This window comes from Microchirus variegatus (genome assembly GCF_963457635.1).
Source record: "Microchirus variegatus genome assembly, chromosome: 6".
Lineage (NCBI taxonomy): Eukaryota > Metazoa > Chordata > Actinopteri > Pleuronectiformes > Soleidae > Microchirus > Microchirus variegatus.
This window is the reverse complement of record NC_139807.1, coordinates 10,080,424-10,106,386: the sequence shown is the minus strand read 5'-3', so window position 1 is coordinate 10,106,386 and position 25,963 is coordinate 10,080,424. Positions and strand designations below refer to the sequence as shown.

The window sequence follows — 25,963 nt, the reverse complement described above, 5'->3', positions numbered from 1 at the left end:
GCCATGAGGAAGCCACATTTTGTCTCGAATAACTCGTGAGTACTTTTAGTCATTCGGTATTTATTGGAAAATCCTGAGCACAAAAACCAGGTAAAGAGTATTTGCTTGGTTTTAGTCTTTGTTTGGCCAATGTGATTGTACTTCAGAGGCAATATTGCCCATAAACAAGGAGGAATATTACATTGTCACAATAGCTATAAACATTGAACAGGTCACAGAGCAGCATGCAGAAGAGGGTGTTACACGTATAAACTCATGGTTACAGGGAGGTTTAACCATTATACAATGAAGCTGCTAATATGCAATTTGTCTTCATATATATATATATATATTTGAATGGGCTACTTGTAAGATCCCAGAATATTGTCGAAATATAAATCCAGCATATGCATGATGACAAATTAAACTGTAACCTACATAAACAAATCACCTCTATTATACAGTATATTATTATTACTGGCATCTCTTTGTGGGCCATGCTACATCCCACAGTTTCTTGCTTGTACATTTTACAATAATGCATCGTCAAGGAAGACTTTAGAAGAGCACACAATTGACACTCTCACCCTTTTTAAGAGGCTAATTAAAAAGGGTTTGTCTATAAATTTATAAAGATCTTACTGGAATCACTGTGAACAAAGAATCATATTAGTAGGTTTTACAGACGTCAGTGCCTGAGATGAAGTTTCATGATAGTGGTTAATAAAAACTAATGGCATATCTTTTATAGCTAGTATTTCAGAAGTAGTAAATCTGTGTAATCAAATACAAATCTTTGACATTTCAAAATTAAAGTGACGGCACTTCCTTATACACGGAGTGTCATAAGGGCCATTACTGGTGGTTTGAGCATAACACACGGAAGAATCTACTGTAATAATTATTCGTTGTACAAATGTCACTTCTTCGATGGCTTCCGCTTGAGACTCAGTGACCTCATTGAGCCAAACATTCTCCTCCCCAAGTCCTTCAGTGATCGAGAGCGCTGGAGCGGCATCCGCGAAGGAGGGGACGGAGAAAAGGAAGGGGAGGAGAGCGGAGAGAGTGAGTGACAGCTGCCTTCAAGGCTCTGAGAGCGAGAAAGGTTAAAGAGGCTTGCGGTGGACGACAGACGTTTGTCGTCCTCCCTCGCTGTAAGCAGTCTGACCCCGTCATCCTTGTTGATGCCCAAGCTCCCTTGTCCTACGTCTAGCGAGGAGACCCAGTGTGACCGCTTTGCATGCTCCTCGCTGTGGTTATGAGGCACCAGCAAACCTTGGGACTCACTTCTGAATAAAGCCCTTCTGGAAAGCCTGAGGCTGGAGCCATGTCTCTCCCCATCTTCTTTCCCTCTCCTCTTGGAGAAGAGTGGCGAGCTGTCTACTTTTGGCCTCTTGTCATTGCTGCTGGATGAAGCCTTTACCCTGGGTTTCTCCCTTCTCCAGCTACCAACACTGTTCCTCCTCCACCCGTAGCCATACTCCGCTCTGTCCATGTCTTCTTTTTCTTTTTCTGACTCTTTGGCCCAGCGTCGTCCCTCAAAGCCCCTCCACAGTTTGTTGGAGGTCTTTTTGGATGTCAGAGCTGCTGCCCTTTCCTCCTCCCCACCCCAAGAAGAGCTGAACTCCTCTCTCTTAGCATAGCTGCTCACTGTGGCTGCCCTGACCAACTTATGGGACGCATGCTTTCCTCTGTATAGCCCTTCTCCCTCTGCGTTCTTCCATGCACCACTCTGACGAAGTGATCCGCCTCTTGGTTGGATGCCACCGTGCTCCAAAGAAGAGGTCCTAGTGTTGGTGTGGGGCAGGGAGCACTGGAAGGGCGCATCCCGACGGAAAACCGAGAGAGGGGTGGGACCCATGGGGGATGGCTGGAGAGGCCGTGGGGGGGAGCGACCCCTGGGAGTGGGGCGGGAGGCAGGGGAGGAGGTTGTGGAAGAGGGAAGATCAGAAGGGGAAGGGATCTGCTGGTACTGGCAGTGTGAGGAGTAATGGGGAGAGGGAATATGCATAGGCTGGTAAGGGTGAATGGGGCTGCTTGAGTGCGAGAGAGGAGGGGTGAGACTGGACTGGGATTGAGGAGAATGAGTGACACTGAGGGACAGCTGTATTGGTCTCTGGGGATTCAGATTGGTCACTCTAGTATAGTGATGAGACTGATCAGTCTGGGCTGTCAGGTGAGATTTACTGTGAGCCCTCACTTCACCTGCACTTTCTGTTTGGAAGCAGTCGATATCAAGCTCCACACCTTGTTCCATCAGTCCAACCACGACAGCCCTGGACAGCCCAGAGAGGCGGGAGATTTCTCCCACCATAGGAGAGTCTTCACTCAACTTGGTACTGGCGCTGGGCTCTTGAATTAAGCTGCTACGCTGAGACCCAGGAGCTGATCCACCATTGGTACCAAAAACTGATGGTGCAGGGTCTGGTTGAGCACCACCACTCCAGTCTAATGAGCGACAGAATGATGATGACGACGATGTCGATGACCCATATCCAGTGTTCGGTACAGAGCCTGAAATGACCTCTAGGGAACTGCGGTGGCTCATGCTGCTTGGACAAGTTGAAATGCGAGGACGAACTCGAACCGCTGGGGTGGGTGTAGCAGAGGAGAGAGATGTGGAGGCAGCAGGCGCTGCAGTAAAGTCACTCCTGAAAGCTCCACAACTGCCACTTTTGGAACTGTCCACGGCTCCTCTGCTACGATTTAAACCAGAAGCCAGGTTCAAGTTAAGGTTGAGATGCAGGTTTATATTCACGTCCTCTCCAGTTGCTGAAGGAAGGTTGCCCAGGTTGATTGAGTTCCTCGTGGCCTTTTTGGCGCTAGTGCTGAGGCCGACTCTGGCTGAATTTCCCAGCAGTGACCTACAAGGCGTGATGCTGCCCCCTGCCATTATTAGGTGCCTGCACCGCAATGCATTTAGGGCCTCAACTCTAGTAGAACTAGAGTTCAGGCCTAAATGCATTGCGGAGCAAGCATCTCTTATAATTCGATGCGTTTATTCCGCTTCCTCTTCCTTCCGTTTTTCGCCGCGTAACTTGTCCCGCAGCTTTGAGAAAACCCTGACACAAGTTATATCAAAACGTGCGGTTTGATCGGGAATGGTGTGCTATGACTTTTATAAGGATTTCGCGTAACCATGGCGACAAAAATCGCGAAAAACCCTTAACGAGTTCCACATAGACATGAATGGGAAACGGACGGCAAAAGTCGACAAACCAAGCCCGCTTTGGAGCCTCACAGTGTCGCCATACTTTAACGTAGAAACCTGATTTTAACTTTAAACGGGTCACAAGACTTGGGACTTTTATCACCTAAGTCACGGTTTCGATACATATTACGGTTTTTCCACAATCGCAGTTTAAGTTTTGTAAAAAAAAACTAAATTTTTAAATTTTATAATGGGTGTGTATTGCGTGCGTGGGCGGTAGCTAGAGTGTACACTGTAGTGAGAAGTGGAACATTATTCACTTAAAATCTCCAAACAAACTCCTCTACTGCTCACAATTTCCAACTTAAAAAGACATTTTTTACATCGAAACGTTGCTATGGTTGTTGGCTAACCCTGTGTGTTGTTTTTATTTTCATACGACTTGCGGTTTTTCTTCAAATCACCTAATTGCGCAGAGAGTTCCGGTCAACGTCCCCATCGACTGCCATGTTAAAAATTTGGATTTGGACTTTTTGAAAAGTCAAGTTCAGGACATTTTAAAACTGTCATTACTCGGTCAATTCTCACCCGTTTCTTACAAAATTAAATGTGGACGCTGCTCAGAGCCTTGTGGCGCTCACAAACCAAGAATTATAGCTCTATCATTTACCGTTCATGAGATATGACAACTTTAAAAGGGCCTGTTTTCTCTGTTGTCTGAGGTTTTCGACAGAGACACAGGTGCGTGTGTGCGTGAGGTAAGGAGGAGGAGGAGGGGGAGGGGGGGCTTGTCAGTCTCCAACTATCTAAATGTACTTCTCCACCACAAACTTTGACACTCAACTCCTCCCACAGTTTTGGGAAAAACCCCACACATCCTATATCAAAATGTGCGGTTTGATCGGGAAAGGTGTGCTATGACTTTTCTAAGTGTTTCGAGTAACCATGGCGACAAAAATCCCCAAAAACTGTGCAATCATTTCCACATACACATACATGAGAAATGGTCAACAACATGATCAGGACCCAGTCCACTTTAGAACCTCACAGTGTCGTCATACTTTAACGTAGAGACCTCAAACTTTATATGTGAGACCAGAGACCCGTCCTTAACATGTCTGCAGAAGGTGACCTCACTACAAGAAGTGGAACACCCGAAACAGGAAGTTAAATGTAACGTTGCCATACATTGACCGATCTGCACGAAACATCATATGTAAGACAAGGGACCCGTCCTGAACATGTTTAGGGACACGCCCTTGACCCAACAGGAAGTCGGCCATTTTAAACGGCAAGTGCCCGCATATTTGCTGTACAACTTTACCAGCAAAGGTCCTGCACGCGACGACACATGCCGGAAGCTGCAGGCACCATCGAAATTACGCCGGCGGAATTTTCTAGTATGGTCTTGTCCTTCTCCCACAAAAAACTTTGCCGCTTAACTTGTCCCACATTTTTGAGAAAACCCTGACACATGTTACATCAAAACGTGCGGTTTGATCGGGAATGGTGTGCTATGACTTTTATAAGCGATTCGCGTAACAGTGGCGACAAAAATCTCGAAAAACCGTTAACAAGTTTCACATACACATGAATGGGAAATGGACAGAAAAAGTCCATATACCAAGCCTGCTTTGGAGCCTCACAGTGTCGTCATACTTTCACGTAGAAACGTGATTTCAACTTTAAACGTGGCATAAGACTTGGGACTTTTATCACCCAGGTCAAGGTTTCGATACATATTACGGTTTTTCCACAATCGCAGTTTAAGTTTTTGACTTTTTTTGGCCTTTTATAATGGCTGTGTATTGCGTCCCTTACAGTGTACACTCTGCTGAGATTGTGAAAATAAATCACAAACTCTCCAAACAAACTCCTCTCCTGCCCACAATTTCCAACTTAAATAGATATTTTTTACATCAAAACGTTGCTATGGTTGTTGGCTAACCCTGTGTGTTGTTTTCATTTTCATACGACCTGTGGTTTTTCTTAAAATCACCTCAAAGCGCAGAGAGTTCTGGTCAACGCTGCCATAGACGGCTATTTTAAAAATTCTGATTTGTAGTTTGGAAAAACAAGATAAACCGACATTTTAAAACTGTCATTACTCGGTCAATTCTCACCCGTTTCTCACAAAATTAAATGTGGACGCTGCTCAGAGCCTTGTGACGCTCACAAACTAAGAATTATAGCTCTATCATCTACCGTTAATGAGATATGACAACTTTAAACAGTGCTGATTTTGCTGTTGTCTGAGGTTTTAGGACACAGGTGCGTGTGTGCGTGAGGGAAGGAGGAGGAGGGGGAGGGGCTTGTCAATAAAATGTACTTCTCCACCACAAACTTTGACACTCAACTCCTCCCACAGTTTTGAGAAAACCCCCACACATCCTATATCAAAACGTGCGGTTTGATCAGGAATAGCCGGCTTTGTCTTTTCTAAGCTTTTCGAGTAACCGTGGCAACAAAAATCCCAAAAAACTGCAATCATTTCCACATACACATACATGGGAAACGGTCAACAACATGATCAGGACTTCATTACAGGAAGTGGAACGCCCGAAACAGGAAGTTAAATGTAACTTTGCCTTACATTAAGAGATGTGCACGAAACATCATATGTGAGACATGTGACCTTCCATGGACATGTTTAGGGACACGCCCTTGACCCAGCAGGAAGTCGGCCATCTTAACCAGGAAGTGCCCACTAACTTTGCTGTAAATTGACCGGTGTGCACGAAAGAGGATATATGAGACCAGGGATCCGTTTTGAACATGTCTAGAAAAGGTGACCTCCCTACAGGAAGTGCAACACCCGAAACAGGAAGTAAAGTCTAACATTGTCCGATCTGCACGAAACTTGACAGATGTGACGAGGGAACTTCCCTGAACTCGGACGTTGCCCGAAAAATCGACATGCCGGAAGCTGCAGGCACCATCGAAATTACGCCGGCGGAATTTTCTAGTATGGTCTTGTCCTTCTCCCACAAAAAACTTTGCCGCTTAACTCGTCCCGCAGCTTTGAGAAAACCCTGACACATGTTACATCAAAACGTGCGGTTTGATCGGGAATGGTGTGCTATGACTTTTATAAGCGATACGTGTAACAGTGGCAACAAAAATCTCGAAAAACCGTTACAAAGTTTCACATACACATGAATGGGAAATGGACAGAAAAAGTCCATATACCAAGCCTGCTTTGGAGCCTCACAGTGTTGTCATACTTTCACGTAGAAACGTGATTTCAACTTTAAACGTGTCATAAGACTTGGGACTTTTATCACCTAGGTCAAGGTTTCGATACATATTACGGTTTTTTCACAATCGCAGTTTAAGTTTTTGACTTTTTTTGGCCTTTTATAATGGCTGTGTATTGCGTCCCTTACAGTGTACACTCTGCTGAGATTGTGAAAATAAATCACAAACTCTCCAAACAAACTCCTCTCCTGCCCACAATTTCCAACTTAAACAGACATTTTTTACATCAAAACGTTGCTATGGTTGTTGGCTAACCCTGTGTGTTGTTTTCATTTTCATACGACCTGTGGTTTTTCTTAAAATCACCTCAAAGTGCAGAGAGTTCTGGTCAACGCTGCCATAGACGGCTATTTTAAAAATTCTGATTTGTAGTTTGGAAAAACAAGATAAACCGACATTTTAAAACTGTCATTACTCGGTCAATTCTCACCCGTTTCTCACAAAATTAAATGTGGACGCTGCTCAGAGTCTTGTGACGCTCACAAACTAGGAATTATAGCTCTATCATCTACCGTTCATGAGATATGACAACTTTAAACGGTGCTGATTTTGCCGTTGTCTGAGGTTTTCGACAGAGACACAGGTGCGTGTGTGTGTGCGTGAGGTAAGGAGGAGGAGGGGGAGGGGCTTGTCAGTAAAATGTACTTGTCCACCACAAACTTTGACACTCAACTCCTCCCACAGTTTTGGGAAAAACCCCACACATCCTATATCAAAATGTGCGGTTTGATCGGGAAAGGTGTGCTATGACTTTTCTAAGTGTTTCGAGTAACCATGGCGACAAAAATCCCCAAAAACTGTGCAATCGTTTCCACATACACATACATGGGAAACGGTCAACAAAATGATCAGGACCCAGTCCACTTTAGAACCTCACAGTGGGGTCATACTTCCTCAAACTTTATATGTGAGACCAGAGACCTGTCCTGAACATGTCTGCAGAAGGTGACCTCACCACAGGAAATGGAACGCACGGAACAGGAAGTTAAATGTAACGTTGCCATACATTGACAGATCTGCACGAAACATCATATGTGAGACAAGGGACCCATCCTGAACATGTTTAGGGACACGCCCTTGACCCAACAGGAAGTCGGCCATTTTAAACAGCAAGTGCCCACTAACTTTGCTGTACATTGACCGATGTGCACGAAAGAGGATATATGAGACCAGGGATCCGTTTTGAACATGTCTAGAAAAGGTGACCTCCCTACAGGAAGTGCAACACCCGAAACAGGAAGTAAAGTCTAACATTGTCCGATCTGCACGAAACTTGACAGATGTGACGAGGGAACTTCCCTGAAGTCGGACATTGCCCGAAAACTCGACATGCCGGAAGCTGCAGGCACCATCGAAATTACGCCGGCGGAATTTTCTAGTTAGGTGCCTGCACCGCAATGCATTTAGGCCTCAACTCTAGTAGAACTAGAGTTCAGGCCTAAATGCATTGCGGAGCAAGCATCTCTTATAATCCTACGCGTTTATTCCGCTTGAAATTCCTCTTCCTCCCGTTTTTTGCCGCGTAACTCGTCCCGCAGCTTTGAGAAAACCCTGACACAAGTTATATCAAAACGTGCGGTTTGATCGGGAATGGTGTGCTATGACTTTTATAAGGATTTCGCGTAACCATGGCGACAAAAATCGCGAAAAACCCTTAACGAGTTCCACATAGACATGAATGGGAAATGGACGGCAAAAGTCGACAAAACAAAGCCCGCTTTGGAGCCTCACAGTGTCGTCATACTTTAACGTAGAAACGTGATTTTAACTTTAAACGGGTCACAAGACTTGGGACTTTTATCACTTAAGTCACGGTTTCGATACAAATTACGGTTTTTCCACAATCGCAGTTTAAGTTTTGCAAAAAAAAAATACGTTTTTAATTTTTATAATGGGTGTGTATTGCGTGCGTGGGCGGTAGCTAGAGTGTACACTGTAGTGAGAAGTAGAACATTATTCACTTAAAATCTCCAAACAAACTCCAACGCTGCCCACAATTTCCAACTTAAACAGACATTTTTTATATCAAAATGTTGCTATGGTTGTTGGCTAACCCTGTATGTTGTTTTTATTTTCATACGACTTGCGGTTTCTCTTCAAATCACCTAATTGCGCAGAGAGTTCCCGTCAACGTCCCCATTGACTGCCATGTTAAAAATTTAGATTTGGACTTTTTGAAAAGTCAAGTTCAGGACATTTTAAAACTGTCATTACTCGGTCAATTCTCACCCGTTTCTTACGAAATTAAATGTGGACGCTGCTCAGAGCCTTGTGGTGCTCACAAACCAAGAATTTTAGCTCTATCATTTACCGTTCATGAGATATGACAACTTTAAAAGGGCCTATTATCTCTGTTGTCTGAGGTTTTCGACAGAGACACAGGTGCGTGTGTGCGTGAGGTAAGGAGGAGGAGGAGGGGAAGGGGGGGGAGGGGCTTGTCAGTAAAATGTACTTGTCCACCACTAACTTTGACACTCAACTCCTCCCACAGTTTTGGGAAAAACCCCACACATCCTATATCAAAACGTACGGTTTGATCGGGAAAGGTGTGCTATGACTTTTCTAAGTGTTTCGAGTAACCATGGCGACAAAAATCCCCAAAAACTGTGCAACCATTTCCACATACACATACATGAGAAATGGTCAACAACATGATCAGAACCCAGTCCACTTTAGAACCTCACAGTGTCGTCATACTTTAACGTAGAGACCTCAAACTTTATATGTGAGACCAGAGACCCGTCCTGAACATGTCTGCAGAAGGTGACCTCACTACAGGAAGTGGAACGCCCGAAACAGGAAGTTAAATGTAACGTTGCCATACATTGATCAATCTGCACGAAACATCATATGTGAGACAAGGGACCCGTCCTGAACATGTTTAGGGACACGCCCTTGACCCAACAGGAAGTCGGCCATTATAAACAGCAAGTGCCCACTAACTTTGCTGTACATTGACCGATCTGCATGAAACTTTATATGTGAGACCAGAGACCTGTCCTGAACATGTCTGCAGAAGGAGACCTCACTACAGGAAGTGGAACACCCGAAACAGGAAGTTAAATGTAACTTTGCCATACATTGACCGATCTGCACAAAACATCATATTTGAGACAAGGGACCCGTCCTGAACATGTTTAGGGACACGCCCTTGACCCAACAGGAAGTCGGCCATTTTCAACGGCAAGTGCCCACTAACTTTGCTGTAAATTGACCGATGTGCACAAAAGACGATATATGAGACCAGGGATCCGTTTTGAAAATGTCTAGAAAAGGTCACCTCCCTACAGGAAGTGCAACAACCGAAACAGGAAGTAAAGTCTAACGTTGTCCGATCTGCAGGAAACTTGACAGATGTGACGAGGGAACTTCCCTGAACTCGGACGTTGCCCGAGAACTCGACATGCCGGAAGCTGCAGGCACCATCGAAATTACGCCGGCGGAATTTTCTAGTATGGTCTTGTCCTTCTCCCACAAAAAACTTTGCCGCTTAACTCGTCCCGCAGCTTTGAGAAAACCCTGACACAAGTCATATCAAAACGTGCGGTTTGATCAGGAATGGTGTGCTATGACTTTTATAAGCGATTCGCGTAACAGTGGCGACAAAAATCTCGAAAAACCGTTAACAAGTTTCACATACACATGAATGGGAAATGGACAGAAAAAGTCCATATACCAAGCCCGCTTTGGAGCCTCACAGTGTTGTCATACTTTCACGTAGAAACGTGATTTTAACTTTAAACGGGTCACAAGACTTGGGACTTTTATCACCTAGGTCAAGGTTTTGATACATATTACGGTTTTTCCACAATCGCAGTTTAAGTTTTTGACTTTTTTTGGCCTTTCATAATGGCTGTGTATTGCGTCCCTTACAGTGTACACTCTGCTGAGATTGTGAAAATAAATCACAAACTCTCCAAACAAACTCCTCTCCTGCCCACAATTTCCATCTTAAATAGACATTTTTTACATCGAAACGTTGCTATGGTTGTTGGCTAACCCTGTGTGTTGTTTTCATTTTCATACGACCTGTGGTTTTTCTTAAAATCACCTCAAAGCGCAGAGAGTTCTGGTCAACGCTGCCATAGACGGCCATGTTAAAAATTTAGATTTGGACTTTTTGAAAAGTCAAGTTCAGGACATTTTAAAACTGTCATTACTCGGTCAATTCTCACCCCTTTCTCACAACATTACATGTGGACGCTGCTCAGAGTCTTGTGATGCTCACAATCCAAAAATTTTAGCTCTATCATCTACCGATCATGAGATATGACAACTTTAAACAGTGCTGATTTCGCTGTTGTCTGAGGTTTTCGACAGGGACACAGGTGCGTGTGTGCGTGAGGTAAGGAGGAGGAGGAGGGGGAGGGGCTAGTCTCCAACTATCTAAATGTACTTGTCCACCACAAACTTTGACACTCAACTCCTCCCACAGTTTTGGGAAAAACCCCACACATCCTATATCAAAATGTGCGGTTTGATCGGGAAAGGTGTGCTATGACTTTTCTAAGTGTTTCGAGTAACCATGGCGACAAAAATCCCCAAAAACTGTGCAACCATTTCCACATACACATACATGAGAAATGGTCAACAACATGCTCAGGACCCAGTCCACTTTAGAACCTCACAGTGTCGTCATACTTTAACGTAGAGACCTCAAACTTTATATGTGAGACCAGAGACCCGTCCTGAACATGTCTGCAAAAGATGACCTCACTACAGGAAGTGGAACGCACGGAACAGGAAGTTAAATGTAACTTTGCCATACATTGACCGATCTGCACGAAACATCATATTTGAGACAAGGGACCCGTCCTGAACATGTTTAGGGACACGCCCTTGACCCAACAGGAAGTCGGCCATTTTAAACAGGAAGTGCCCACTAACTTTGCTGTACATTGACCGATGTGCACGAAACAGGATATATGCGACCAGGGATCCGTCCTGAACATGTGTAGAAAAGGTGACCTCACTACAGGAAGTGCAACACCCGAAACAGGAAGTAAAGTCAAACATTGTTCGATCTGCACGAAACTTGACAAATGTGACGAGGGAACTTCCCAGAACTCGGACGTTGACCGAAAACTCGACATGCCGGAAGCTGCAGGCACCATCGAAATTACGCCGGCGGAATTTTCTAGTATGGTCTTGTCCTTCTCCCACAAAAAACTTTGCCGCTTAACTTGTCCCACATTTTTGAGAAAACCCTGACACATGTTACATCAAAACGTGCGGTTTGATCGGGAATGGTGTGCTATGACTTTTATAAGCGATTCGCGTAACAGTGGCGACAAAAATCTCGAAAAACCGTTAACAAGTTTCACATACACATGAATGGGAAATGGACAGAAAAAGTCCATATACCAAGCCCGCTTTGGAGCCTCACAGTGACGTCATACTTTCACGTAGAAACGTGATTTTAACTTTAAACGTGTCATAAGACTTGGGACTTTTATCACCGAGGTCAAGGTTTCGATACATATTACGGTTTTTCCACAATCGCAGTTTAAGTTTTTGACTTTTTTTGGCCTTTCATAATGGCTGTGTATTGCGTCCCTTACAGTGTACACTCTGCTGAGATTGTGAAAATAAATCACAAAATCTCCAAACAAACTCCTCTCCTGCCCACAATTTCCAACTTAAACAGACATTTTTTACATCAAAACGTTGCTATGGTTGTTGGCTAACCCTGTGTGTTGTTTTCATTTTCATACGACTTGTGGTTTTTCTTCAAATCACCTAATTGCGCAGAGAGTTCCGGTCAACGTCCCCATCGACTGCCATGTTAAAAATTTAGATTTGGACTTTTTGAAAAGTCAAGTTCAGGACATTTTAAAACTGTCATTACTCGATCAATTCTCACCCGTTTCTTACGAAATTAAATGTGGACGCTGCTCAGAGCCTTGTGACGCTCACAAACCAAGAATTTTACCTCTATCATTTACCGTTCATGAGATATGACAACTTTAAAAGGGCCTGTTTTCTCTGTTGTCTGAGGTTTTCCACAGAGACACAGGTGCGTGTGTGCGTGAGGTAAGGAGGAGGAGGGGGAGGGGCTAGGGGGGGCTTGTCAGTCTCCAACTATCTAAATGTACTTCTCCACCACAAACTTTGACACTCAACTCCTTCCACAGTTTTGGGAAAAACCCCACACATCCTATATCAAAATGTGCGGTTTGATCGGGAAAGGTGTGCTATGACTTTTCTAAGTGTTTCGAGTAACCATGGCGACAAAAATCCCCAAAAACTGTGCAACCATTTCCACATACACATACATGGGAAACGGTCAACAACATGATCAGGACCCAGTCCACTTTAGAACCTCACAGTGTCGTCATACTTTAACGTAGAGACCTCAAACTTTATATGTGAGACCAGAGACCCGTCCTGAACATGTCTGCAGAAGGTGACCTCACCACAGGAAATGGAACGCACGGAACAGGAAGTTAAATGTAACTTTGCCTTACATTGAGAGATGTGCACGAAACACCATATGTGAGACAAAGAACCTTCCATGGACATGTTTAGGGACACGCCCTTGACCCAGCAGGAAGTCGGCCATTTTAAACAGCAAGTGCCCGCATATTTGCTGTAAATTGACCGGTGTGCACGAAACAGGATATATGAGACCAGGGATCCGGCCTGAACATGTCTAGAAAAGGTGAGCTCACTACAGGAAGTGCAACACCCGAAACAGGAAGTAAAGTCTAACATTGTCCGATCTGCATGAAACTTGACAGATGTGACGAGGGAACTTCCCTGAACTTGGACGTTGCCCGAAAACTCGACATGCCGGAAGCTGCAGGCACCATCGAAATTACGCCGGCGGAATTTTCTAGTTAGGTGCCTGCACCGCAATGCATTTAGGGCCTCAACTCTAGTAGAACTAGAGTTCAGGCCTAAATGCATTGCGGAGCAAGCATCTCTTATAATCCTTCGCGCTTTTTCTTCTTGATATTCCTCTTCCTTCCGTTTTTTCGCCGCGTAACTTGTCCCGCAGCTTTGAGAAAACCCTGACACAAGTTATATCAAAACGTGCGGTTTGATCGGGAATGGTGTGCTATGACTTTTATAAGGATTTCGCGTAACCATGGCGACAAAAATCGCGAAAAACCCTTAACGAGTTCCACATAGACATGAATGGGAAATGGACGGCAAAAGTCGACAAACCAAGCCCGCTTTGGAGCCTCACAGTGTCGTCATACTTTAACGTAGAAACCTGATTTTAACTTTAAACGGGTCACAAGACTTGGGACTTTTATCACCTAAGTCACGGTTTCGATACATATGACGGTTTTTCCACAATCGCAGTTTAAGTTTTGCAAAAAAAAATTACGTTTTTAATTTTTATAATGGGTGTGTATTGCGTGCGTGGGCGGTAGCTAGAGTGTACACTGTAGTGAGAAGTAGAACATTATTCACTTAAAATCTCCAAACAAACTCCAACGCTGCCCACAATTTCCAACTTAAACAGACATTTTTTACATCAAAATGTTGCTATGGTTGTTGGCTAACCCTGTGTGTTGTTTTTATTTTCATACGACTTGCGGTTTCTCTTCAAATCACCTAATTGCGCAGAGAGTTCTGGTCAACGTCCCCATTGACTGCCATGTTAAAAATTTAGATTTGGACTTTTTGAAAAGTCAAGTTCAGGACATTTTAAAACTGTCATTACTCGGTCAATTCTCACCCGTGTCTTACGAAATTAAATGTGCACGCTGCTCAGAGCCTTGTGGCGCTCACAAACCAAGAATTTTAGCTCTATCATTTACCGTTCATGAGATATGACAACTTTAAAAGGGCCTGTTTTCTCTGTTGTCTGAGGTTTTCGACAGAGACACAGGTGCGTGTGTGCGTGAGGTAAGGAGGGGGAGGGGCTAGGGGGGGCTTGTCAGTCTCCAACTATCTAAATGTACTTCTCCACCACAAACTTTGACACTCAACTCCTCCCACAGTTTTGGGAAAAACCCCACACATCTTATATCATAATGTGCGGTTTGATCGGGAAAGGTGTGCTCTGACTTTTCTAAGTGTTTCGAGTAACCATGGCGACAAAAATCCCAAAAAACTGTGCAACCATTTCCACATACACATACATGAGAAATGGTCAACAACATGATCAGGACCCAGTCCACTTTAGAACCTCACAGTGTCGTCATACTTTAACGTAGAGACCTCAAACTTTATATGTGAGACCAGAGACCCGTCCTGAACATGTCTGCAGAAGGTGAACTCACTACAGGAAGTGGAACACCCGAAACAGGAAGTTAAACGTTGCCATACATTGACCGATCTGCACGAAACATCATATGTAAGACAAGGGACCCGTCCTGAACATGTTTAGGGACACGCCCTTGACCCAACAGGAAGTCGGCCATTTAAAACGGCAAGTGCCTGCATATTTGCTGTACAACTTTACGCGACGACACATGCCGGAAGCTGCAGGCACCATCGAAATTACGCCGGCGGAATTTTCTAGTTGAGGTTGTGCTGCGACTTTCAAAAGCAGAGAGAGACTGGGTTGAACCATGGCTTTTGCCAGGGGTGCAAAGGCCTCTGTGCATGACTGGAACTGGGGTGGTAGCTAACATGAGATCAGAGGTGGAGGAGGTTACCCGACTGTGGTACTGATGAGCCAGGCGAGAGATGTAGTGCTCCAGCTGTGTGACAGAAGGCAGCGTAGCAGACTGCGGAGGCTGGAGAGGCAGAGCTGGGCTTATGTTTGAATCCAGTGGATCATCATTTTGAAGCCCGTCTGGGCTCGTGGAGACTGATTGCTCTTGGCTTTGGGAGGTGAAAAGGGGACTCTGAAGGGCAACGGCATGCAAAGGACTTGGGTAGGGGTAAACCTCTTTGGTCCGACGGGACACCAGGTCAGTACAGTAGCGAGGGTCCAGCTGGGGCTTTGAATGGAGGGCAGAGTTTGAGCGAGAGGAAATGAGGTCAAGAAGGGGGAGAAGTGAAGCAACCAGGGATTCTCCAATTCCTGAGTAGAGGTCCAACAAAAAGCTCAGACCAGTTTCTTCAAGGTCACTTGTTCCTGTGTGACACATGATGAGATTTTAGATTCTTAGATTATTATTCCCTGTATAATTATACAACAATTACTACAACTGTCCTTTTTGAACTACATTAAGCTGTCTACTGAAAAGTCATTAACTTCAAATAAATCAAAAGACAAGGCTCCATTGTCTGCACCAGCTCACCTGAAACTGGATTGCCTTCTGTGGGTTCGGCATCCATCTGCATGACAGGCTGCTGCTGCTCCTGCTGCTGCTGGTGCTTTTGCACTGCACCTTCTGACCACAGGATGTCTGTGTTGTCTGCAGAAAGAGCAGTCTGCTCCCACAGCTTCACAGGCTTGGCTGGCGGCACTGGTCCTCCCTGAGCGGCATCACTGGACACGGAGTAGCAAGAGTCCGACAGAGAGCTACCGCTGACTGAATAGAACCCTTAATAAGAGAGAGGAAAGAATGTTAGGACTATGCAACTACATCTGGCACATGTTTTCAGTATCCTGACCTTTCTGGTTGTTATGTTCACAAGCATTATAATGAATTCTCTATGTTTATTAATACCTAAATGAGGGGCTATATTTGTTTCTTGGCAACCTTTAGTTGTCGGTTGTTCACGTAGACCAGGGGTGTCAAACTCATATACAGAGTGGGCCAAAATTTAAAACTGAAAAAAGCCGCGGGCCAAGGTTGAACAAATTAACCTTTTAATAGGGACCCAAACAAGTTTTGCATTGAATATTGAACAAGCAAGGCTTATATAACTTTATAGTGACATGCAAAATCGAGTTTCAAATAATAATAATAATAATTAAAAAATATCAATGGCATATTAAAGAAAATTTAAATAAAAAATTGAATGCCTCTTTTCTATTTGCACCCTTCTGAGGTAAATATCAACATTAACTTTTTCCACAAGCTAATAAATTTGAAAATACCGCTATACTGACCATCAAAGTCGCCAAATCGCCGGCTAAACTCAGCGCGATTGCCGCTGTATAATACCGGCGGGCCAGCTCTAATGTTAATTTGATATTGCCTCAAGGGCCAAATGAAATTACACGGAGGGCCAAATTTGGCCCGCGGGCCAGAGTTTGACACCCATGACGTAGACCTTTAGGTTGTCATGGTGACTCCATGGGCTTTACCTTATCCGTCCAACTGTCTAGTGGAGATGTGTCAAACTCACAAAGTAGGTGTGTTTTGGGAAGAACATCAGTTAAACCAATCAGTGTTTCGCTTGTCATCTATCTATAAAGCAAGTTGTGTCTTTGTGTCTGTCTGTCTGTGTGTCTGTGACAGGCATATCTCGCTGACCGTTAGTCAGATCGCCCTAAGACTTTGGATAAGGGTTGAGCATGGCTCGATGGTGTGCATCTTTGATTTTCACGTTTTTTGGAGTAATTTAAATTTTCGCCGATTTATCACGCTACACCAGGCAGACAGCGGCTCATCAGCAACAGCTGTGCTGTCTGGAGCGGGGAGGTGGGAGTGAAGAGATTTTCACACGGTGTTATACTGAAACGACGCAGTCGGAGTGTCCATTCACCAATACGCAAGCACATATTTATTTAGCATTAGCATGCTACTATTTTGCAGCTAACTTGGCAAAACTGTTTCAAAAGGCAAGCTAGAGAGGTTACGATTAGCATTAGTGCAGCTAGCTGTCTTGTGACTGTCAGCCACGCTGGAATCTCTTCACAAGGCCTATGTGATTTGCGGTGTGCACATACTTCCTACGGGCAGTGCACTAGTTCCTTTAAAAGGCGGGTGTGCCTGCGCCTGGCACGTTGATAACGTTGTTATTTAAATGTCGAGATTGGAGCCACTTGTGTGTGAGGTGATGGTGTGTGGGCAGGATAAACGCAAAGAAAATAAAAAGAAAATCAGAGTTTACAAAGAAAAGTTTGAGAAACTATGAAGGAACTTTTTCTCAACAATCGGACAGTAGTCAAATGTTGATATTTAGCCGTTCTGAGGCTCTTCCATGGTTAAATCATTTCGTTTGATGTTTCTTTAAGCCTCTATAAGCCCGGTTATAGAAGTAATTGAGTTTGACACACCCCTGGCCGAGTGGGTCCTTCCTGAGGAATGTTTTTGTGCCCACAGTGTTTAGTTTGGGCGTAGAAAAAGAGAAGCCACGTCACTTAAAACTCGCCAAACAAAGACATCACCGACAGAAACTAACATAAATTCCAGGAGAAGGACGTCACAGTGCTGGATCCACTGTTTGACTCACAATAACACGCTGTTAGCTTCATAATGTATCAGAGAAATCTGTAATAATTATAACTTATATGTAATATAATAATAATTTAAAAAAGAGTAGGGTGTAAATGTAGAGACACAGGGACCAGAGTTACAATGAGACAGAAACTGAATGAGCCAGTGTCAAGTCACAAAGAGTGTAAGTAAATAGTGGAGTTAATGTTTAATTGGAACTCTCTGACACGACGTGAGCTGTAGTTGTAACAGAAGGTGACAAACTCTGTTGATCATCGCACAAGTCAGCGCCGTTATCGCCCGCTGTCAACTACTTTGACCCCTGGACAAACATTTGTACCTGAACTCGGTCTGGAGTCACTGTCCAGGTGGAGCCCACCACTGGGGTCTGGTGTTGGGGGAGAGAGCAGGTCAGAGGGGGCGTCCCAGGACAGAGTGGACCAGCGTGAATGACTTCTCCTCGCAGACGAGGAGTAGACGTCGTCTGCGCTGCTTTGACAGGGCAACGCCATCATATCTGAAGAAGAGGCGGTCTGAAAAAAAAAATAGGGAAAAATCTAATCAAAATTCTGTGACAACGTACAAACAGGTTTCTCTGTCTGTGAGTGTGGAGTGTTTACAAGCATTAAAAAGGCACTGTTACAAAAGAACACCAGTCAAATTAAATATGGACTATTATTATAACCAAGTGGGTGTAAATGCACATAAGTGTCCAACACTGTGAAAAAAGGTTGGTTCATTTTAGTGGATATTTCTGTTTAAATGATCACATAGTAGTGAGGGAGCTAAAGTACTAAATTAATCATCAGCTATTTTGATAATCAATTAATCGGTTTCAAGCTTTTTTCATGATTAAAACAAGATTTTGGATTGTTTTAGCTTCTTAAATGTGAATATTTTCTTTAATTCTTTGCTCCACATCACAAAGAAATCATTCAAACTGAATAATTTTTGGTTTGTCAAAACAAGATGTTCGAGAACATCATGTCCAGGTTTGACAAACACTGATCGGCAATAATCATTAGTTGCAGCTCTAGTACACTCTTAGAAATAAGGGTTCCAAAAGGGTCCTTCCTGCTGAGGTTCTAGCTGAAAAACCCTTTCCCGAAGAAAGGGTTTTTAAAGGGTTCTTGGTAACACTAATGGTTCCAGTAAGAACCATTTTGATCCAGAGAGGGATCAAAAAGGGTTCTTGGTGAAACCCTCCAAAAGGGTCCACCTGGAGCCAAAAAGGGTTCTCCTATGAGGACAAGCAGAAGAATCTGATATGGTTCTACTTTGCACTTTTATTTCTAAGAGTGTAGAATCAGAATGTAGCATTAAACTTTGAAACTACATGAACAGAATTGAACAAAATCATGTTCATGCAATAAGCTCATTGTGTGCCCGTTATAGCAATAATGAGACATCACGTCACACGGTGCTTACTGGAACAGGTCCAACAAACACACCAACAATTGTCCTATCAGGTTAGCAAAAGTGTGCCTCAATTTCCCAGATTAGCAGAGGCTTGTTAGAGTAAAACCCCCTTCCCCCCTCTCCTCCAGTTATCCTTTAAAATCCCCTAACCCAGCCCTCCTGGACAGGAGCCAAGAGCCCCCCCCCTCTCTGCATTAGCCTGATGGAGTCCAGACAACAGAGACACTGAGTGGCACTGATCAATCCTCTTGTTGCTGCGGAAACAAAACAGGTAGTGACTCACTGCTGGGGGAGAGAAGGGGGATTCAGAGGATAATGGAAGGAAGACAGATGACGTAACAAAGAGCAGCCAGGGTGACAGAAGGCAAAGGGGGGGATGGACTGGGGGAAGTAAAAAAAAATAAGTGGAAGAAAGACTTTTTCAGACTTTGACTTCTTGTCCTCGGCTTATCTCAACTCTGAAAGATTAGGGCGCTTCGACTCAAATCTGCAGCGAGGAGCAGATGAGTGGGTGACCGAAATGAGCAAGAGGGACAAAAAGAGAGACCGAGGAAATAAGAGTGAGTCACCGATGGAGTGAAGGTGGGGAGGGAGTGGTGAGCGGTTGCTGGGTGAGAGAGAAGGGCATCTTCAAGGACCCCCCCCCACACACACTCCCCCTTGACAAACACCCCCTTTACTTGGGTAATATCCTTCGAGCCAGCCGCCCCCTACTCACCATAGCTGCAGCTGCTCGCTCTCCCAACTCCTGCTCACTTTTCCTCCCACACAGAACCACAAAACAGCACACAGACAACAGAGCAGGCGAAATATCTAACTTAGCCTCAGAGTGAACTCTAAACGCACTAATCCTGTGATTTCCGCTCGCTGATATATCGCGTTGATATATAAGCCGTAAAAATCATATCTGCAGAAACAAACGTCTACTTCTCTATCACTACATTAATCGTCAACTATTTTGATCATCTGAAGCTTTTTTCACGATTAAAACAAGATTTCTGATTGTTTTAGCTTCTTAAATGTGAACATTTTCCTCGTGTCTTTGCTCCACACAAGAAAGAAATCATTTAAAAGTGAATCATTTTGCTTTGTTGACAAAACAAGACGTTCGAGAACATCGTCATTTCCAGGTTTGACAAACACCGATCAACGTTTTTTGACATTTTATGGACCAAACCATTCATCGAAAACAGCCCAGTGCACTGCACATTACAGGATATAATGTTCACACAGACACCAGCCATGATCAAATCATAGGCGAGTGACACACAAGTGAGGTGAGGGGTGTGTAACGTGACACTCGAGCAGCACAGACCCTCTTTAACAACACACAGAGCATGTATCAGGTGTGTGGATCATTACATCACGGCCAAGACCAATTTTAGCAGCGGTTTTCACGACGTCGAGACCGAATCATTTTAGTCAAGCGCTGTCTGGGCGGAAGAGGCGCGCGGCGTGAAAGTACGAGCTCGTTCGATCCACACGCAGCAGCAACGCCACTTATCGTTTCATGCATTATTGATGTGCTGTTGAAATGCGACGACACAGCGCCCACACGAGAGTCTCTGCAGCTTCTCCCGTGAAGTTGAGCGATGGACTGGAGCTTCACTGAAACATTCAGGTGGATCCTTGCAGACCTTTTTAGGTTTTTTTCCCTCCCCACCAGAAAGATCCTGAGGCCAGAAAAAAACCCCACAGACAAAAGCTTTGTCACTCCGCACGTCAGGATAATGGCTCCCCATGTAAGACGATGCTTCCCAATATTAAAGAGAATGTCACAGTGAGTTCAGTGAGATGAAACAGACACATTTCAAGGACATTCACGTCACTGAATCTTTTAAATGTTACTTATTTCCCACTGTGTGTGAATTATGAGAAGCTCCTTTGGTAATCCCGTCCTCTACTATTGGTTTTCTTCAGTGAGGAGATTTTATTTTTAGATCACAATTCAATGTTTCCCTTCTCAAAACTAGAAAGGATGGTGTTCTGTTTGAATGATTTCTTGGTTACAAGGAGCAAAGAAACGGGAAAATATTCACATTTAAGAAACTGAAACAATCAGAAAACTTGTTTTAATTCCTTAAGAATCACCCAAACCGATTAATTGTCTGTCAAAATAGTTGTAATCGATTAATCAACTTTGAGTTCCAATTTAAAACATTATAGAATAGAAACCTGCATGCTGCTTAAATACTGGACAACATCACATGCTTAAAAAGACAACACCACACACACACACACAGACACACACACAGACACACACACACACACACAGACATAATCCCAACCTGATTAATATGGATTTGCTCTCTCTCTCTCTCCCTCTCTCTCTCCACTAAAGAGAAAAGATGAATCATATTTCAAGAGGTTGATTCAAAAATAAGTCGAGAGCGTTATGTTATGAGTCAACTAATCCTCGGCTTACAAAATAGTTATTTTTATGAAAGCAGAACAACCGGTGAATAAAAACAAATGTTACATAAAGTGATGGATATTGAGGTAATATGAGTAAAAATTGATTAAGCACTTAACTTCATTCTTTCTCCCTTCTTGTGTCTCACCTGTTATTAATTTTGCAAAATCTTGTATAGATTTATAGATTGTGAAGGACTAACAGGTTTCCTTCAGACTGTATGTGTGTGTGAATGCACCGGTGAATATGTGCATATTTAAGTGTGTGTGTGTGTGTAGGTGTATATGTCTTTTTTTAGCATGTTATAGATGAGAGCTGCACAGTTATTCAAGCAAATGCATTCAACAGTGAGTGCAAGTGCAATATCCAAATAAATGTTTTTTTTGTCAAAAATGATGAAATTCTGCAGTGCAGAAAGTATATAATGCGTCTATGGAATGTCTATGGTACATTTCCGCCTTTATGGTAATGAATAAAACAGCAGATATCTTTGGTTTCTCAGCTGCTGCATATTTTAAAGTAGTCGTGGTCGATTGCTTTTGCACACACTGTTTGTGTGTGTGTGTGTTGGTGGAGGTCAGAGGGCAGACTGCCAGCCTGCTCGCTCTGCCACCCTGGCAGCTCCCTTCAGAGGTGAGAATGAGCGGAGCCGCTCGCTCGGCCTCTCTCCACAGGAGGAAGCACACGGGGAGACGTTGGTGGGCGGCTGCTGGTGAGAAAGGCAGCACGTTATCAGACACATTTCACTGCACACGCCCTCACTCAGATGGGACTCTAATTCCGCTCCGTGCACTGGTTTTAAAAAGATTTTAGTATTTTAAGCCGTTTTGCCAAAGAAACTAAGAGACACTAACAAGTATTTACATGAGTAATGGTTTGGTCCATAAAATGTCAGAAAACGTTAAAAAAAAAACGTTGATCAGTGTTTGTCAAACCTGGAAAAGTTCTTGAATATCTTGTTTTGTTCACAAACTAAAATGATTGAGTTTTAATGATTTCTTTGTTAGCTGGAGCAAAGAAACAAAGAAAATATTCACATTTAAGAAGCTGAAACGATCAGAAATCTTGTTTTAAAATCTTGTTTTAATTGACGATTAATAATCGATTAATAACCGAGTAACTGTTTCAGCTCTAATAACAGTGTCACCGTATCATTTTCTTCACCATCAATACAATTAAGGTTCAACAGGGATGGGTCAATATATTGATTCGGAGATATATCTTAGCCTTCCGTGTTCAATATGATAATCGATACAGCAAATATTAATATTTGAATTAATAAATTAAGGCACACTCTTTTTATTATTATTTTTTTTATAAAAAATAAATAAACAAGCACATAAATAAATAACAAATAATTAAAAATAAATACACTAATTAAAAAAAATGAATTAAGAAATAAATAAATACAATAATTAAAAAATAAATAAATACATTAATTAATATATTAATTAATTAATTAAAAAATAAATAAATAAATTAAGGCTGTACGTAAACCCTAAAAAGGCACCATTTTCACCCGCCGGGCATCACTACTTGATGTTTTCTCATGGTGGGGCTGCTCAAATGAATGAGGGGAAACTTGGGAGGGAGTTTCAGTGAAATAATGGCGGCGAAAGCGACGTTGAGAGATTCTCCATCCACGTTCAATACGTAGACTTTATGCACTTAGTTCTCTATGTTGTGAATAAATAAAGAAATCCTGCACTTTTGATTTCCACGGATGTTTTGTTATCTGCTGCTGGAATAAGTGAACTTCCTGAATGTGGATAAATACAGTCAAATCTAATATCATCCTTTTCATACTATTTTGTGAAATAATAATAAAAAAAAGCTGTGTCCGAGCTTAAACAGCAGAACATGTACTAATGTGCTGCTGCTGCTGCTGCTGCTGCTGCTGCTGACTCATAGCACTTATTGGTATTGAACACACATAATAGCCACAGTGGAATAACACTCAGGGGTAAAGTGAGCGTGGTAAAGTGTTTGTTGGTGAATGTGGACGTCAGTCAAAATAATAATATTAATGTTGTAGTTATTAACATATTTTAATAAATAAAAAACACAACCTAACGACTGGTTTGTCAAATCTGGGAATGATCCTGATCTAAAACTAGAAAGACTGAATGAGTCGACGTCACACAGCTCTCACGTCCCTGCTGTCTCTTACATTGTTTTGTTTTTAGCGATGGAAGGAGGATCATTTCACACAAGGCGCTGCCTCCACACGTGTGTGTCTTATCCAAACAGCAGGAGTATTAAAGAACAAAAATAGATTCAGTTCACCACCACAAAAGCTGAAGAAAACAGTGGCATCGAGGAATTAGTCTGAATGTTTTCTTTACGTTATTAATCGGGCGTAACTAATATAGTTAGAGGGGAAAAAAAGTCACTTGTTACACCATGAACCTGTTATGTGTCTGGATTGTCAGTCGCACCCGGGAATGATTCAGAGATAATCTGTGTTGCTTGTCTGTACAGTGATGCATCTCCATCAGGAAGTTTCAGTCCACAGATCTGCACACACAGGACTTGACTTGACTGAGGGTGATGTTTTTTAACAGAATATTATGCCTTTACAGCAACACTAGACAGCTGGAACAAATACCATATTTGACCATTTTGAAACTCTGGTATTACCTAATATCAGTATTCTCCACATTGTCCTCAATATAGATTCTGCTGTGCCTAAAATGTACATCTTGCTGACGTCACAGGTTCACGTTTAGTTCATGTTCAGTAATAACGGATGAGTCCAAACTACAGCCCGTGTCACCACACAGTCCTCGGGATGAGCCCTGTTCACATCCTGTCCTGTACTGTATTACGTGTCAACCCACATTCCCCACATTCTCGTCACAAAAAGACCCGGGTATCCCATTTCAGGACAAAAGGTTGGGAAATAGGTTTCTTTTCTTTTTCCCATGAGACTCGAGATCACCCCCATCCTAACCCATCCTCAGTGGAGGTCACTTTTCAGGTGACAGAGTCAGTTATGGAAGAATGTAGAGCTTCACCATCAGAGTGATGTGAATGTAAAAGTGGTTTCAAAGTGACCTTTACAGCTGATGAGCTTATAGCGGACACAGAGGAAACAATGCAGCAGTGTCTGGTTGCTGTGTTGTGTATTAATATCTAGACTGAACCAGACTTGGGTTTACCACCTGTGTATGTGTCTGTGTGCTTTTGTTACTGCTTTTCTGGCATAAATACTGACCTTATCTGGACCAGCAGTCCTGTATGACCAAAACCTGGTCCTAATGAGAGAGAACCTAATTGTTTGTAAGTCCTTAAAAGCATAGCTGTGCAAACCTGTGTGTGTACTAGGGATAGACCGATTATCGGCACTGATATTCTGGCATGATTGGAGCTGTCAATCACACCAATGTCCACTCATACATGCTGTACGAAACGGGAACAATATTAACAAAATCAACATCATGTGCTTTTGATGCAGGCACGAAACTAACCACTAACGCTGAGAAAAATGCTGACACATGTTGCAAATCAAGTGAAAAGTAGGCAAATTGCCCCCTAGTGGCTATTCAGTATAGATTTACTTCCACATTGGCATCTTCAGAGTAAACAAGACAACTTTTTTATGTGGTCAGGGTTAGGATAAGGCATTTAGCTGTGACTATTCGTGTTAGGGTGAGGGGCTAAGGAATGTGTTTGGTCTATGCATGTCCTCACCAAGGATACCGTACAAGAATGTATGTGTGTGTGTGTGTCCCTCCGCCACATCTTCCCTATAACCTTGAGGCAGCAGGGCTCTGTGCCAGCACCCTGACCCTCACTGACATTTGCACCATGTGACACTGCTGCTGTGTTTAATGATGGAGTTCGCATGCTCGGAAGCTCCCTGGCACCATCTTAATCAATTGGGTTATTCAGCTCTGGGCGCAGCCATGCGCCGCCAAAATCTGCCCGTGAGCCGCAGGGAAACTGCCTCGTTGGCAGCGCGACCAGCGTCCCCGCATGATCCATATCTAATAATGTCTTCATGTAGCCTGGAGATCCGGGGTATGAGCTGACAGACGCATGGACTGACCTGTTGCCGGCGGGATGTCGCAGACCCATGCTCGACGCTCTCCTCCTCCTCCTCCTCCGCCTCCTCCTCAGCGGAGGCTCGCTCCTCCAGAGCGGCGTCCACCATCTCCAGGTGTTTGCACCTGAGCAGCTCCAGCTCCAGCACCCCGGCCAGCGTCGCTTTGAGGCGCTCGCCGATGCGGACGCGCTCGGTGCCAGACCACAGCGAGTTCACGCAGCTTCGGCGGGCGGCCATCCTCGTCGAAATGCCCGGCAGACGGAACGTGGGTGCACCGCTGACCACCACCGCTTTACTTTTTTTTTTTTTAACCGCGCTGTGCGTGAAATCTACGGGATCTACGGTCCGGCTGGTTCAGGTAGCGCGGCACAGGTGCGCATGAGCGACAGCAACATAGTGACCACTTGAACTACCGCAACATGACGGTAAATACAGTCCACACCATCCGTAAAAAAAAA

The 25,963-nt window shown here is 43.7% G+C and overlaps 1 protein-coding gene across 1 annotated transcript; it reads right to left on the bottom strand.

Annotated features, from left to right (window-relative positions):
- Positions 1-110: 110 nt before the first annotated feature.
- Positions 111-25,742, bottom strand: LOC310928792 (uncharacterized protein; the record flags this gene model as incomplete). The annotated part of the gene is made up of 5 exons (XM_083891443.1): positions 111-2,865; positions 14,916-15,428; positions 15,595-15,840; positions 17,966-18,158; positions 25,509-25,742. The coding sequence occupies 5 exons, from the start codon at positions 25,740-25,742 to the stop codon at positions 899-901; spliced, it is 3,153 nt and encodes a 1,050-aa protein (XP_083747569.1). The 3' UTR covers positions 111-898.
- Positions 25,743-25,963: the final 221 nt, after the last annotated feature.